The 17,389-nt window shown below is 43.4% G+C and overlaps 1 protein-coding gene across 1 annotated transcript; it reads right to left on the bottom strand.

The window, feature by feature from the left end:
* Positions 1-2,057: 2,057 nt before the first annotated feature.
* On the bottom strand, positions 2,058-15,803 carry CT55 (cancer/testis antigen 55). The gene is made up of 5 exons (XM_088834043.1): positions 15,713-15,803; positions 11,438-11,622; positions 8,851-8,995; positions 3,504-3,616; positions 2,058-2,333 (listed from the first exon to the last, which is right to left on the bottom strand). Exons 1-5 carry the CDS (start codon positions 15,801-15,803, stop codon positions 2,142-2,144), a joined length of 726 nt encoding a protein of 241 aa, XP_088690169.1. The 3' UTR covers positions 2,058-2,141.
* Positions 15,804-17,389: the final 1,586 nt, after the last annotated feature.

Below are 17,389 nucleotides of genomic sequence, written 5' to 3'. Positions count from 1 at the left end.
ATTTTTGGCTGTGCTGGGTTCATTGGCTTCATTGCTGCATGCAGGCTCTCTCTAGTTGTGCCAGATGAGGGATACCCTGTAGTTGTGGAACGTGGGCTTCTCATTGCAATGGTTTCTCTTGTTGTAAAGCACAGGCTCAAGGGCACACAGGCCTCAGTAGTTGTGGCACATGGGTTCTAGAGCACAGGCTCGATAGTTGGGGTACATGGGCTTAGCTGTCTTGTGGCACATGATGGGATATTTCTGGACCAGGGATCAAACCTATGTCCCCTGCATTGGCAGGTGGATTCTTAACCACTGGACCACCAGGGAAGTCCAGAGCTAACTTTAAGATGTCGTGAATGGAGTGAATGTGTCTATGACTGTATCAAAAAGGTGAAATATACAATCTGATTTTTATTTCTGATATGGGGTGTTTTTAAGTAGGGGTGAAAATGTCCTAAAATTGAGATTGTGGCAATGGTTGAATACCACTGCACATATACTACAAACCACTGAATTGTACACTTGAATTGGGTGAATTGTATATTATGTGAATTCCATCTCAGTGAAAGTGAAAGTTGCTCAGTTGTGTCCGACTCTTTGCGACCCCATGAACTATACAGTCCATGGAATTTTCCAGGCCAGAATACTGGAATGGGTAGCCTTTCCCTTCTCCAGGGCATCTTCCCAACCCAGGAATCGAACCGGGGTCTCCTGCATTGAAGGCAGATTCTTTACCAGCTGAGCTACCAGGGAAGCCCTCCATCTCAATAGAACTGATTAAAATAAAAAAGGTTTTAGTTCAGATTTGGCCCAAGGACTGTAGTTGGCAGCTCAAGATGATTGCCTTATTTCTTTTCCTGTTGCTTGTATCCCCTGAATGAGCTGAAGGGAATCCGCATATCAGCACTTCTGGTTGGGAAGCTCTACCACACAACACTGGAGTCCCAGAAGTGTGTGGTGACAGGTCCCTGTGTTTACATGTAACTTATTAAAAGCCCATTTCTAATATAAGCCAGACTCATACTTTCTGCTCCCCAGTCCCAGCACCACGATGTCATTCAGTTAGGGAGACCAGGTGTTGCACTGACGAGAACCAGATGATCAAGGACCCTGTATCCTTGGTGGCAAAGACCTCAGAGATGACACAACCCTGAAGCACAATGTCCAAAGTAAAGGGCTGCTGGGCCAGCTCTGTGAAAGCGGACACATTCTGGAGTTTGCTAAAAGGATGAAGGAAAAGTATTCTGCTCTTTCCCCTACTCCCACCACTGCACGCCAGGCGCTGACATGATTCACTCACTCCATTGAGGAAGTCTGTGAACTAGCAACTAGGATCGAATCACCAACAACCAGATTTACAACAATCCACTGTCACTCTCCAAGAACAGTCTTCTATGTCAACCAAACAGGAGAATTCAGTGGGGAGCTGGCAGAATCCATGGCCCATGCGTCTTTCAAGTCCAGTGGTGGGCTTTTCTGGAATTCCCACAATGTGTGGTGTTGCTTTGGAATAACCACTTTCTTAGGGACCTGGAGCCACAGCAGCACCCACTGGCCCCTTTCTGTCTCCAGACTCCATAGGTCAGGAAGCCAGGTGGGCATTCACAGAACACAAGTTCCATCAGGGCACAAAATTTTGGCCATTGTATTCAAGGTTATAACCCTAGCACCTAGGAGTCAATCACTATTTCTGAAGTGGACCAATGGGTGACTATCTAAAATCTAGAAAATATTGACTCTAACTACCCAGTCATAAAATGGGGAACTAACCACTAGATGGTAGTCCCACTGGACCTATAATACAAGCACATGAGTTCTAAAGAAACACTTCTTGGATTAGAAACTCTGAAAGGTGAAAAAAATCACAGAATGTAGATTAATTTTTAAAAATAAACACATCCACTAAAAACAGAAAATCATGAACATAAATTATTACAAGGGATGAAGATGAAAAGTCTTTAATCAATAATGAAAAATGCTAAACACCCTCCAGAAGATGCATTCCATTTAGCTAGACCACAGAGGATTTTAAAGGTTGTCTTTGAAGTAATTGTTGAGGTTTACTAAACTATTTTTTTTCCAGAACACATTTAAACCAAGCCTTTTACTGCCAAGAGAAGAAAAGATGCACAGGGAATAAAAACGTTGCTTTCTAATTATCCCCTTTTCACTAGAGTCATAGAAATTGCTCTCCAAACATAGCAGGACTGAACACTCTCCACCACGACTGCATCGACCATGTCAGACACTCGAGGTACGTAGCCATCAGGAAGTTTCAGAGATTCCAGGGTGAAAAAGATAGTATCATCTAGCACCCCATTTCTTCCCTGCAGGCTAGTAATGCAGACCTGTAATTAAAAATAATGCAAATGTTTATGTAAAAGGCTCGTGCACTTTCACAAGGTCTGCACCTCCTCACTTAGGATTTAATCTGTTGTTTAGTCACAAAGTCCTGTCTGACTCTTTGCGACTCCATGGACTGCAGCACTCCAGGCTCCTCTGTCCATAGGATTCTCCAGGCAAGAATACTGGAGTGGGTTGCCATTTCCTTCTCCAGGGGAATCTTCCTGACCCAGGGATCGAACCAGTGTCTCCTACATTGGCAGGCGGATTCTTTACCACTGAGTCACCTGGGAAGCCTGGATTTAATCTGTAGGTCACTCCAAATCAGTGATTCCCAACATGGCTGGCACATTTGAGACAACAGAATGGAGCGCTTTGTAAAACTACTCATGCCGAGACCCCATCTCACATCAATTCAGTCAGAATCTCTGTGGATTCAAGCCTAGTATTAGAAACCCTGCTCTAAATATAACATACTCTGTCCATTAACCTCCACAGTTACAGTGGTGAGAGTGAAAAGGATTGAGTAAGAAAGGAATGTGGTGGCAAATAGAACAGGATTTCCCCCACTTCCTCTGTCACATTTCAAGCTTCATCTATGAAAAGTGAAAGTGAATGCCGCTCAGTCGTGTCCAGCTCTTTGCGACCCCATGGACTATACAGTCCATGGAATTCTCCAGGCCAGAATACTGGAGTGGCTAGCCTTTCCCTTTTCCAGGGGATCTTCCCAACCCAGGGATCGAACCCAGGTCTTCCACCTTGCCAGCGGATTCTTTACCAGCTGAGCCACCAGGGAAACCCTGAAAGCTGAATTCCTGTTAGTCTCCACGACCCAAACCACACCCAGCGTTTACTGCAAGATCTAGTCCCTTCACCCATGCCATTCATTCTTCCCTAGCAATTCCCTGAACATGATTTGTTTTCTGTTCTGTTGCTCTCAACATTTTAATACCTCTCATATAAACTGTATAATTTAGATCTTAATTACATATGTCTTCTATATTATTAATTATTTCCTTTCAGAAGCACCACCTTTTCAATAAAAAAATAAACTCTTTGGCAAAGAATGTTTTTTCTTTTAGATTTCCCAAGCCAACCAATAGAATCCCAAGCAGCAAATTATCACCACAAGCAGGCTAAGCCAAAACAAACAAGGGCAATATCAGATGAATTACCTTGTCCACGTGCTTGTGTCTCAGAGGCTTCACTGAGAGGGCCTTTCTGCTTTGTGTGTCTGGCTGGATGGAAAATACAACTTCTACTCGATCACCCTGATAAGGCTCAAAATCTAAAACCACCAGGGAGAGAAATCAAGTTGGAATTATCTCACAATGTTGTCATGTGAAATTTCACAAGTTACTTTGATGCTGGAATACCCTAAAGTAGATTCTATGACATTGAAGGTCCATTTTAAACATTTAAAAATGGATAACCTGTAAGTCTTCCTTTCATAAAGGAAGTTTATAATCTTTTAGGCATTGATTCTCTTTCCTGATTTCAAGTCAACTGGGGAAAAGCATTGACTGTGCATCTCAAAGCAATCTTTGTTGAGAGCAGCACAGAACCTGATCAAACTGTTGGTCACATTCACACTCCTTCTGGAGAGGAAGGAAAGTATGTAAGAATATGTCTACTGCTGCTGCTAAGCCACTTCAGTTGTGTCCGACTCTGTGTGACCCCATAGACGGAAGCCCACCAGGCTCCCCCGTCCCTGGGATTCTCCAGGCAAGAACACTAGACTGGGTTGCCATTTCCTTCTCCAATGTGTGAAAGTGAAAAGTGAAAGTGAAGTCGCTCTGTCATGTCCGACCCTTAGCAACCCCATGGACTGCAGCCTACCAGGCTCCTCCATCCATGGGATTTTCTAGGCAAGAGTACTGGAGTGGCTTGCCATTGCCTTCTCCGAAGAATATGCCTGCCTGAGTTCAAACCTTAATACTGCCCCTTCCTCAAATGACTTAATTCTCTGGGCCTTGATTTCTTCATCTGTAAAATGAGAAGCATAATAGTAGTACTTACTACATAGAATTGAAGGGACAATTAAAGCTCATATAATAGTATTTGGCACAGAAGCAACACCAAATACATGTTGATTGCTATTAGTGGGGCCACAGCAGAAGATGGTTGGATGGCATTACCAACTCGATGCACATGAATTTGAGAAAGCTCTGGGAGTTGGTGATGGACAGGGAAGCCTGGTGTGCTGCAGTCCATGGGGTCACAAAGAGTCAGACACAACTGAGTGACTGAACTGAACTGATAGCAGAAAGAACTTGCTACAGGAAGAAACAATTTTCTCAAGTGTTTTGGACCAATGATGAACTCTATATAATAATTTACATTTTCAACTGTCAACAAATCTTTACAGATTTTACACAGGTTAAAAGCGAGTCACAGGACCCAAATGTACCATGGAGCATTTAAAGACAATAGAATTCTCAAATACTGCTACTGAAAGTGAAACTTGATATAACCACTTAAACATTTATGTACCCTATGATCCAGCATTTTCTAGTTCCATCATAACCCTTTCTTTGTTCTCCTTGGTTCCATCACAACTAAATTTTAGAAGGACCGGAGACTACACGAGGGACCTCTTGTCTCCTTTCTCTCCACATTTCCTTTGTGAGGCTTTCTATAATATCCATAGGCTGATAATTCCAGTAACTGGAGCAATTTCTAAGCAATTTCAGATTCATATATCCAAATGTTTACTCAAATTATTATGTCTAAAGCTGAACTCTTGCTAGTCTTCTCATGCACCCAGTTTTGCTCCTTGGTCTTTCCATATCTCAAAAATGGAAACTCTACTCTTACCATTGTTCCAGTGAAACACTTAGGAGTAACTCCTGACTCCACTTTCCTTCACACCAAATGTCCAGTCCATCAGCCAACACTTTCGTTTCTAACTTCAAAGTATTTCTAAAATCAAAGCAATCCTTACAGACTTCCTTTCTACCAATCTTAGCCAAGTTTCCATCATCTCTCACCAGGACTATTGTAATAGATTCCTGACTTGTATTCCCAATTCCATCCTTGTCCCATGTAACCTGTTCACAGCATGACAGCCAGAGAAAACACCTTAAAACATAACTCACTTCATATCACATCATTGTTCAAAGTTCATCCCCCCTGCAAAAGGCCAAATCCTTAATATGATCTATAAATCTCTGTGTAGCTCACTTCCTCACTCTTCTCTTTAAGGTCTTTATTGAAACTTTACCTTTTCAGTAAAACCATCCCTAATTTTTCAACCCATAGCTCCCTAGATTTATCATTATCCTGAAACTATGATTCAGCAGTTTCAAGCCTAGTCCTAAGAATCTAGCCCTGACAAAGAAAATCATAGGTTCACAAAAGACTTGTATAAGAATGTTTTTTAGCAGCTTTATTCATAATAGCCAAAAGCTGACAGCAGCCAACATGACCTTCAATAGGAAAATGGAGAAACTGTGATATACAGAATGAGCTACAGACACATGCAACAACATAGATGAATCTAAAAATATCCGAGTAAAAACGTAGTAAACAAAGAAGTATATGTGTCTGATTTCATTATGTCTGTAAAATTCTAGACTGGTATATTAAATATATGGTGGGAAAAAAACCTCAAAACTGTATTTTGCCTTGGAGATGGGGGCAGGGGTTGACTGGGGAGAGGCATGAGGGTAATGTTTAGGCACTGGATTTGTAAAAACCCAAAGACACTCCGAAAAAAACTAAAACAATGGACTTGAGCTGCTGACACACATGTTGCTGACACAGATATGATGTCTACTCACGATGCTCCAGCCATCCTGCCCCTCCTTCTTTTCCGAGGAAATGCCAGAATTTTTTCTGGAAATGTCAGGACTTTTCTCACATTTCTTCCCTGTGAAATATTTTTCCCAGGTGGTTCCTTCTTCTCCCTCAGGTCTCAGCTCATGTGTCACCTCCTCAGAGAGGCCTCCAGTAATCTGCTGTCTATAGTAAAGCTCACCTCACTCTACTCCCAGTTTTACTCTCACAATGCCTTCCTCAAGTCCTGGAGAGCAGAAAACAATCTGTATCTCTTTTGGGAGGGGGGCTGGGGGAGGTTCACTTGCATATTGTCTGAGTTCTACCTCCTTCTACCTCATTAGAATATAAGTATTATGAAAACTGTACCTGGAACAGAGTGAGGTACTCAAGAATCTGTTGAATGAACATAAACAAGGAAAAAACATACACAGACTCAGCATGATGTGGAACAAACAAAAAGAATCAACACAATTTTTCCTTCTTTTAGATTCCTATTATGTTTTAAATTGTAACAATTTTTTACCATTTTCATTGGGTTTTATAATTAGATTAAAAACAGCTATTCTGACATTTCTAAATATGACTGGTTAGGTGCTCAAGTCTTCTTTTTCATCTACTCTCTTTCACCTTAGACAGTCTATTACTTCAATTCACTCGATTTTATTTTGCAGCAGTAAATCCCTCCACCTGTGCTTTGAGTCCCAGCCTCTCTTTACAACCAGGGACTGTGTTTTATCAGTCCTTCCTGCTCTCTTCTTCACTCTCAATTAATCCCTTTGGCATTACCAACATGTTCAAGTGTTTCCCATCTTGAGAAGAATTCTCCTAGCAAGGGCTATCATTGGTGGTGACTTCCTATTGACATGATTTATAGAGACCAAGAGATTGCCTTTGGAGCTTAGCAATCCAAGGGGCCTCTTCTCTTCAGTTCAGTTCAGTTCAGTCACTCAGTCGTGTCCGACTCTTTGTGACCCCATGAATCACAGCACGCCAGGCCTCCCTGTCCATCACCAACTCCCGGAGTTCACTCAAACTCATGTCCATCGAGTCGGTGATGCCATCCAACCATCTCATCCTCTGTCGTCCCCTTCTCCTCCCGCCCCCAATCCCTCCCAGCATCAGAGTCTTTTCCAGTGAGTCAACTCTTCGCATGAGGTGGCCAAAGTATTGGAGTTTCAGCTTTAGCATCAGTCCTTCCAATAGGTATTTCTGACTAAATGCGTCTTAAGATCCTAGCTGCCACCAGACAATTATTTTCGGGGACTTATCTTTGGACTTAGGTACAATAGTTTTACTTATATTCATCTTTCAAAATCCAGCCTGGCAAGGGGTTGCAGGGGTACGGACACCAGCTGGGAAAGCACCTCACCCAGGCAGCCTTTCCCAGTTCTCTCCATACCAGTCAATCATTCTCTTTCCTCTACTCAGTAATGTGTTTTTTTTAAAAAAAAAACAACATTCTTTTAATGTTGGTTTCTCACAATTGAACTATCAGCTCTTTGCAGGCAGGGTTTAGTAAAGTCTTAGTTATCTTGGTCTTGCCAATATCTAGCACTCTATCTTGAGAAGAATTAATAAATTGAAATAGCATCAACAAACTAACAAATCATTGCTTTAGGCATAAAATAACAAAATGTTACACCTGATAGTTAATGGACACACACATACACACACGTTTGGAATGTGTTGGAGGAGGTTACTGAGAAGATGTAACCACAGTTGACCCACAAACTGGACCTGGGCACTTGGAGGCTCATCTCTTCCATGGTCCTTGGAATACACGTTCCACCTACTGTTCCCATGTTTCAAGGATACAGCCTTGACAGAGTAAGGTATCACTGAGACCATTTGGGTGGTATTCGTGACTGAACTCTGTTAAGGCCTCTGTATAAAGTGTTGAAATTATGGCAGGGGAGGGTATAGATCTACTTGGGCACTCAAAACAAGGCTCATATGTTAAACTCCCTTGCTTATTAAACTTGCTCCCTACCCATCTAGAGTGGCGTGCCTCTTTCTAGGTCTCTCCTTGTTTTCCATGTACAGGGCCAGTTTGTGAACCAACAGAAAGGTACAAAGCTACTTCCAAACCTTATTTTAAAGCTTTTGAAGAATAAAAAAAACATTATCCCTGTATACTTGTATTAATAATATTTTTCAGTTAGATTAGAAATTCAATGCCTATAGGAATAGAAAAATTACACAAATAGTAGTGATTACATCTAATAAATGACAATGCAACAAATGACAGGATGAACTTATAAAAATATAACACATCTGTCCCTTGCGTTATATAACTCCAAAAGTCCACCTCAAGTATTAAAGAGCTTCCAGTTGGAGTGAAGGACAATGGAGAGGTAATTAAATCCTCTTACTAAGTAGTGTTAAGCATGTCACAAATTTGACCCTGGAAATGATGCCTATAACCATCTTCAAATGCAATCTATAAAATTAAAAAATAGGTAAAACCTAATTTTAAATTTTTAACTTTTTTGGCTGAGTCCCTTTGCTGTCCACTTGAAACTATCACAGCATTGTGAATCAGTTATACCCCAACATAAAATAAAAAGTTTAATTAATAAAAAAGACAAAGTTGGAGCATTTCAGAAGAGATGATTTACAATGTTTGAAAAGTCTTTGTGAAAAGTATCTTGTGTATACATTTGGCATTTCCAAAAATCTCTTTTGCATTGCTTATTAAAGGAACATTTCAGCAATCTAGTAAAAAATATATATAAATTGTACCTTTACAAACAACATCTAGAGAGAAGTAAGCTGTATGATGAATGAACTCAACACCTCCCATCAGAGAGTTCATACAGCCAAGTGAGATTCTAGTACAGGAGTCTGGCAGTTCATCACCGTGGCTATTATCACAGAAAGCATCCACCTATGAGAAGAAGAAACACTTCACACATAACAAAAGTTTAAAAATCAGAAACATATGCTTAAATCATTGTTGTTTAATAGTTTAAATAACTATAACAAACAGTGGTGAATATATTTTACGTAGCAAACACATCATAGGCATGAGATGATAATCTCATGAGATTGATAATAAATAATGCCTGAGCTTCATATATTTTTAATTTTATATTTTAGAGCAGTTTAGGAACATTAAGCATCAGTTCAGTTCAGTTCAGTCACTCAGTCGTGAGCTTCCCATATATTCCTTTTCTGTACTCGCAGTTTCCCCTGTTACTAGTATCTTGCATTTGTTCAATCAGTACATTTGTTTGATTGATGAACCAATATTAATTATATTTAATTAAAGTCCATAGTTTAAATGAGGGTTCACACTTTGTGTTATACTGTCGTATATTTCTAAAAATGTGTCTGAAAACATTATTGTGCACCAACAAATTAAATGCACTGACCATATTAGATGCAAAAATAAAAGATACTATTCCTGTCTGTACGAATTCGTAACCAAAGGGGAGTAAAATGCAAAAATAATGAATTCAAAACAAGTTATGACAAATAGTAAAAATATATGCAAAAACTGACTTTTGGGAATTCCCAGTAAGGAAAGAATTTATGATTCAGAGAATACAGGACAATTTATTGGAGAAAGTGGGATTTGATCTAGGCTGTGAAAGAAGAGAAAGATTTTACTAGCAAATGAGAATAGGGCTGAGGACAAGGGAGATAGCAAAGGAGGAGAGAAAACATATGGCAAAGCAGTGAACAAGGAGGAAAATCGTAAGATTTCAGATCATGGCACTTGGTGGGAGAGTGTTATAAAACATGACACAAAGTTGGGAAAATAAAGGTGGGGGCATAGCTCCAAAAGACAAGTCAAATTAGGACTTAATTTATCTATAACAGAGAGTCATTCAAAAGTTTTATTATTGAAAATGAAAAGGTCTTTATATTTTTCTTTGCTAATTATACTAATAATACCTGTTCATTGTACAAAAAATATAAGGTAGAGAAAAGAAAAAAGCAAAAACCAATTATACATAATCTGTAAACCCAATACCTTTCTAAAGATAAGCATTGACCATTTTATATTCTGGTACTTACACTGCTCCAGATGTTTTTACTATGCATAAATATCTATGCACTATTTGAAGGAAAATTAATAATATATATATTACTAATGCACCCTCAAATGATCACAAGTATGTCAACAATTCATAAAAGCACCATGACTAAGGAATAAAAGTTGCCCAGGAGGGCATGAAAGGGGATTTTTGCTTTTTCATCCTAGAGTTAGAATTATTTCTGTATTATTTTATGTGTATATAAAACTTTCCAAATTTAGAGAAAGTTTATATTAAGCATTCAGTTGAGAGCTGCTATCTAAATAATAAAGATACTACTACTACAAATAACAACATATATCTTAACCATTTAAGAAAGAAAGGCACAAAGGAAATTTCAATGTTTTCCATCAACCAAGTTACATAACAAAAATCCATACTTTATAGTGAAACTAAGCGGGACCCTGTGGGCCTTTCCTGGGAACAGACCCTCTGTCCCCCACTCCCTGCACCCTGCCTCTTGTTTGTAGAAAAGCTTTAGCTTCCTAAGCCTTCTCCAACTTCCAAAGAGCAAATTTAATCAGAGAAGTAAGAAAACGCAGAGAGGAAAACAATCAAGTAAGACAAAATAATTGTTTAGCCATAAAACAAGGCCCTTCAGTTCCTCCACAAGGACTATAGATAGTATTCTGAGCCATATCCTTTGAGCTGTTCAGCAGATACTGAAACCCCCACCAGCTGGCAGAAGTTAATTGCATGCTGATCACCAGCATATAGACCTCAGACCAGTTGGAACCATAAGGTTAACAATGTTGACTTCTGAAATACCACCCAGTTCTTCATCACCAACCAATCAGAAGGATGTCCATGAGCTGATTAGGCACACTGCTCCCCCTCTTCCCTAGTGTGAAAGAAACTTGAATTCTACTCTGAATTACGATCGTTCCTTAGGGCATTAGTCTGCCATCTTCTCGGTTTGCTGGCCTTCCAAATAAAGCCGATTTTCCTTGCCCCAACACCTTTTTTCTAGACTTACTGGCCTGTCATGGGATGAGTAGAATGAGCTTGGATTCAGTTACAGTAGGAGACAAAATTGGTTGGAACACATAATATATATAAATACGTTGACAATGGTTTAAATTATCCTAAAAGCAAAAAGCTTATTTTTTAGAGTTTATTTGTCCACGCTGAGTGGCTTTTGGGATCTTAGTTCCCCAACCAGGGATTGAACCTGGGCTCCTTGCTGTGGAAGTGCTAAATCCTAACCACTGCTCAGACAGTTTGAATAAATAGAAACAAGGTTGGAATCCCCCCAGGAAAAAAGACAGTCCCCAAACTTATCTTACTTTGATTGCTTTCAATCCATGAGATGTTTTATTTTCCTCCACAACTGCAGTAACCTTTTGCCCAACTTTCAGAAGCACATTGCCCGTCACAACATCACTGCTGAAGTAGATCAACTCATCGATCAAGCCATAGTTACTACAGAATTTTGTCACGACTCCTTGCACAGTTTTTGACTTGGTGTGATCTAAGAAATGAGTAAAGGTTTCATTATTCTCAAAAGCAAACACACATTATAAATAAGCCCTCCCAGAGGAAGATGGGCTTCCCAGGTGGCTCAGTAGTAATGAAACTGCCTGCCAATGCAAGAGACTCAGGAGGTGCCTGTTCAATAGCTGGGTCGACATCATCTGGAGAAGGAAAAGGCAACCTACTCCAGTAGGTTGAAAAACCCCATGGACAGAGGAGCCTGGCAAGCTACAGTTCATGGGGTCGCAAAGAGTCAGACACGACTGCGTACGCATGCGTTGCTGCTAAGTCACTTCAGTCGTGTCCGACTCTGTGCGACCCCATAGACGGAAGCCCACCAGGCTCCCCTGTCCCTGGGATTCTCCAGGCAAGAACACTGGAGTGGGTTGCCATTTCCTTCTCCAATGTGTGAAAGTGGAAAGTGAAAAGTGAAAGTGAAGTCGCTCAGTCGTGTCCGACCCTTAGCGACCCCACGGACTGCAGCCTACCAGGCTCCTCCATCCATGGGATTTTCTAGGCAAGAGTACTGGAGTGGCTTGCCATTGCCTTCTCCGCAACCTTTACCCTAGTGAGGGAATAAAAAGTGAGCCAACCCGCTTTAAGCAGAAAGGATTAACCCTACAACCTCTCAGTTTTTCAGCTGCAGATGCTCGAACTCTGAAATACTCTCAGGGGGACGCATGCGTAGATGACACCAAAAGAAGATATAGCAGAAAATGAACTAAATCTAGAAATAAATTGGGTTAGATTTAAGATACAGATGACAGTGAGAGTAGAACATAGTGGTAAAGTGTGCAGGATTTGGGAGATAGATTGCTTAAATTGAAATGCTGTTTCCACCATTTATTTCTGTTTGGCACACTGGCTCCATGCCCAAGGCAGTGGGGCTCTGAGGTGAAGGAAGCTGAGTCTGGAGCCTGACCTGATTTCGAATCACACAGCTCTTCCCGCTTACCTAAATCTGTGTAACCTGGGGTTCATTTCTTACCCGCTCTGAATTTGTTTTCATCTGTAAAACCAGGGCAATGACAATGCGAATTCACAAGGGTGAATCTTAAATGGTCTCACCTTACTGGCCAGGGATCTTGGCCTCCCCAATCAATAGAAATAGACTAGACACCAGACAAGAAATTCAGGCAAGGCTTATTGGGGCCCTTAATGCAGCAGCGGTGGGGATGGGAGGGTGAGCAGCTAAGGAAACAAACAGGCGTCTTTACTTCCTCCCTCCTAGAGCCCGGTGGCAAGCAGGCTCCTTCTGTGGGGTGAGGGTAGGGAGTGTGTCCAGGGGTCAGGCCTAAGGGGTGGCTTAGGTAGTTTGCCCACCCTTCTGGTGATGCATGCAGGGGGCAAGCACAGTATCCTGCTTTTGCTCCCAACCCCCTGCTTGTGCTCCAGGCTCTTCAAAACTGGCAGTTGGGATTTTTTGGTCTCTTTGTATCTTTTGGGTCTGTAATTTGCCCCAACTGCACATGCATGCAGTTATTTTTAGCCCCATACAGTTTCTTTTCATTTTGTTGCTCAAGGAGAGGTGTGCACAGCTGCAAACACTGCACACTGCAGCAGCGTGGGTCCCAGGTTCCAGCCTATCTCATCACCACAAAAATAAGACAATTTGATCAGGTAATAGAGGCATTAACTAGCCTTATTGTGGAAACATTTCACAATATATACATATATCAAATCATCCCATTTTACACCTTAAACTTACAATTTTATATGCCAATTATATCCCAATAAAGCTGGTGGGAAAAGGTTGCTATAAATATTAACTGACATACACATATCAACTGCTTAGAACTGTGAGTGCCTCCCACCGGTTAGAGCTTATATGTTAGTTGCTATCGTGGTATCTACATCTAGACGGTCTAATGTATCAATTATTGTTATATAATTTTACTGTAATCAACAACAGCATGAACAGCAGCTGATCTGGAAATTCTTGAGCAACTCATCAAACAAAGCAGATAAAGAGATCTGGGGATTTAAATGTGGCCCAAATGTGCACCTGAATCACTCGGGTTTATTTTATTTTATTTTTGTGAACAAACACAGCTAGTAAGACATAATTTGGGATCTGAACCTAGAGGTCAGCCTGCAGAACCCATGCTATGAACCACAATGCAGGTGCTTGACCAAAGACTTGGGTGAACTGACGGGAAGGCTAGGGAATACCTTGATTATAATAGATTATAGAATCACAACCCAAGAAAATCCTGAAAATTTGAAAAAAAAAAGAAAAGGAGGGAGTCACATTTATTACTTTAAATCATAGCACTGAAAAAAGAGGAATACAAAAGAGACAGCTTCCACTCAGGCACATGATTACTTGTCAAAGACTCCTGTGTTGTTCCTTGGGTAAAAGGGAGGGGAATTAATGGATGATGCAGTGTCAGCTAAAAGCTACACAGCAACCTCCCATCGCAAACTTCGCTAAGACTCAGCCACCTCTCTGGGTCTCAAACTCCTGCAGAAGCTGCAGGGAGATTCGGGCACCTGGAAGCTGAGGCCCTGATGAGGGAATAATGATGCTCAAGAGCCGTCTCTGGCAAACTGCCACCCTACGCGAGCGCACAGTGGATTCACTCCCATGACATGAAGCGCCTGCGGCAGGAAGCGTTTGCAGGGCCTGGAGTCCGGGTGACACTGGCTGGTGTCCTCTCTTCCCTGCCTGTGTCTCTCTGACCCCGCTGTCCAACGGATCGACAACCCTGCGACTTCTCTTGGGGAGATTTTTGAAGATTAAAGCACTTGGATGCCCCTCAGCCCCTGAGCCCAGTGCTTGGCCACAGACAAGCACTCAGTACACAAGAGAATTAATGCAACCAGAGGAGGGACGCCACTCTCCCAGCAAACCTTTTCATTTTAACGGATTCCCACCAACAAAATGACGCCTTCTCAATGCTCCCCGAGTCATCCCCTCAGTGCCAGACCCTGGGGCAAGTTTTTAGGTCACAAAGGTGAGCAAGTTAAACACGGTCCCTGCCCTCCCACCGGGGACAGATGTATGATTCGTCCACTTGCCTCCAAACAAGCGCTTTTGTGAAACCATAGCAGATTTACCCTCAATTCAGGGTGATGCCCTGTATGGAAAGGCAGTCGCAACACACTCGCATAACACAGGCACAAATTCCAAAGGCATTTGGGGAAATGCAAGGGTGGGGCACAGCTACCCCGGGAGTTTCTCAATCAACATATTAACTATAGACTAGGGGCTCGGAGAAGGCAATGGCAAGCCACTCCAGTACTCTTGCCTAGAAAATCCCATGGATGGAGGAGCCTGGTAGGCTGCAGTCCGTGGGGTCGCTAAGGGTGGGACATGACTGAGCGACTTCACTTTCACTTTCCACTTTCACACATTGGAGAAGGAAATGGCAACCCACTCCAGTGTTCTTGCCTGGAGAATCCCAGGGAAGGGGGAGCCTGGTGGGCTTCCGTCTATGGGGTCACACAGAGTCGGACACGACTGAAGTGACTTAGCAGCAGCAGCAGCAGCAGGGGCTTCCCCGGTGGATCAGCTGGTTAAGAATTTGCCTGCAATGCGGGTGACCTGGGTTCGGTCCCTGGGTTGGGAAGATCCCCCGGAGAAGGGAAGGGCTCCCCACTCCAGTATTCTGGCCTGGAGAATTCCATGGACTGTATAGTCCATGGGGTCACAAAGAGTCGGACACAACTGAGTGACTTTCACTTCACAGGGGCTTCCCCAGTGGCTCAGAGGTTAAAGCGTCTGCCTACAATGCGGGAGACCCGGTTCGATCCCTGGGTCGGGAAGATCCCCTGGAGAAGGAAATGGTAACCCACTCCAGTATTCTTGCCTGGAGAATCCCATGGACGGAGAAGCCTGGTAGGCTACAGTCCACGGGGTCGCAAAGAGTCGGACACTACTTAGCGACTTCACTTCACTTCAGGGACTCTGGGTTGTGTTGAGGGATTCGGACTCCCCTCCCCACATTGAGGCGCCGCCTGGGACACACAGCGCCCTTCTGGGTTCAAGCGGCCTAGAACTAGGAGTGGGACGCACCGCTAAGTACTCAAGGGGAAAGAAGGGATGAGGTGAGTACCTTCCAGGAAAGAAGGGATGAGGTGAGTACCTTCCAGGAGCCTCTGATGCTGCGCCCTCTCTGATTCCGACGAGTCCACCTTCCTCCAAAAGGCAAGAGCCCTGGAAATAAACCGGAGCATAGTCCTGTAGTCAGGGCGGCCTGGGCTCCGCGTGACACTGGGCACGAGGCTTGCTTCTGTCTAATCCTCTGCCTCCAAGCTGCACTCTGATCACAGCAGCTGCCCAGAGGCCGTGCCTGCCTCTCTGCACCGCCCAACTTCTAGTAAGTCCCTCACACAGGACTTGACTGAGGCTGCTCTTCGAAGAATGTTACGGTTCCCACCCTCCAGCCAATCCGGGCGTAGACCCCTAGGAGGAGGGCCCTGAGATGTAGCGGGCTAGTGGGCGGGACTTCGTGGCTCCTCCCATTACAGATGTAGGTGGAAACCTGGAGGCTATGCCGGAGGTCACTTCCAGTCTAATCCTTTTTTGCATCTCTTAGGGTAGACGAATTCGCCCATGGGCTTCTGCAGAGAGGGCCTGGTGCCTGTTTTGGAAGATGGCGCTGCAACTTGCCCTGAGGATGGAGGCGGGCTCCCAAGTGTGGAGCCCCATTCCTCAGGGATTGAGTTCTTTTCCTTTGCTTCTAGAACCCCTCCACCCACCCACACCCCAACAGCACCACCTCCTCACCCCTACACACGCTCCACAGAGGGTTCCGTGATCCGCTCTAAGCAACAGTTTTCTGTTTAACGGTAAACCAATACCATCGATATTGCAGAAAAGTCAAACTTTTGCATCAGCTTGGGCCTCAAAACACAGAGTAGGGCATGGCAACCCATTCCAGTGTTCTTGCCTGGGAAATCCCATGGACAGAAGAGCCTGGCGAACTACAGTTGACAGGGTCTCAAAGAGTCGGACACTATTGAGCAAAGCTACAAAGCTGCTTGGAAGCTGGAGCCAACTGCTGCTTTATAGCGAAGCACTCATGGTCCTGAGAGACACTTTTAAAGTGTGAGCTGGAGATAAGGGGGGCTACATGAGGAGGATCAAATGATGTAGCACCATGCAGGGAGTCTGGATTGCATCCCTACTAGTATTTGGCTGTGCAGGGGTGGGGGTGGGGGGGAACATTAAGAATATTAAATAAGGATTTGGGTTGTCTTCAGTAAACCACCGGAGAAGGCAATGGCAACCCACTCCAGTACTCTTGCCTGGAAAATCCCGTGGGTGGAGGAGCCTGGTAGGCTGAAGTCCGTGGGGTCGCGAAGAGTTGGACACGACTGAGCGACTTCACTTTCACTTTTCACTTTCATGCACTGGAGAAAGAAATGACAACCCATTCCAATGTTCTTCTCTGGAGAATCCCAGGGACGGGGGAGCCTGGTGGGTCGCACAGAGTCGGACACAACTGAAGTGACTTAGCCGCAGCAGCAGCAGTAAAGTGAAGTGAAGTAGTGAAGTAAAGTCGCTCAGTCGTGTCCGACTCTGTGCGACCCCATGGACTGTAGCCCACCAGGCTCCTCCGTCCCTGGGATTCTCCAGGCAAGAACACTGAAGTGGGTTGCCATTTCCTTCTCCAATACATGAAAATGAAAAGTGAAAGTGAAGTCGCTCAGTCTGTCCGACTCTTAGCGACCCCGTGGACTGCAGCCCACCAGGCTCCTCCGTCCATGGGATTTTCCAGACGAGAGTACTGGACCCTCACCCTATATAAGGAACAAGC

Source organism: Moschus berezovskii, chromosome X (genome assembly GCF_049115385.1).
Source record: "Moschus berezovskii isolate FMDL1 chromosome X, NW_MosBer_1.0, whole genome shotgun sequence".
Classification (NCBI taxonomy): Eukaryota; Metazoa; Chordata; class Mammalia; order Artiodactyla; family Moschidae; genus Moschus; species Moschus berezovskii.
Note: the sequence above shows the minus strand (reverse complement) of the source record. Positions and strands in the feature narration are given on the sequence as shown.

Bases quoted from the DNA above. Each gene is read 5' to 3' on its own strand.
- CT55 (XM_088834043.1), bottom strand. From the start codon at position 15,803: ATGCTCCGGTTTATTTCCAGGGCTCTTGCCTTTTGGAGGAAGGTGGAC. The intron at 11,623-15,712 runs GTACTCACCTCA...CTCATTTCTTAG, and splicing joins GCATCAGAGGCTCCTGGAAG to ATCACACCAAGTCAAAAACT. The intron at 3,617-8,850 runs GTACAATTTATA...TGGTGGTTTTAG, and splicing joins TCTAGATGTTGTTTGTAAAG to ATTTTGAGCCTTATCAGGGT.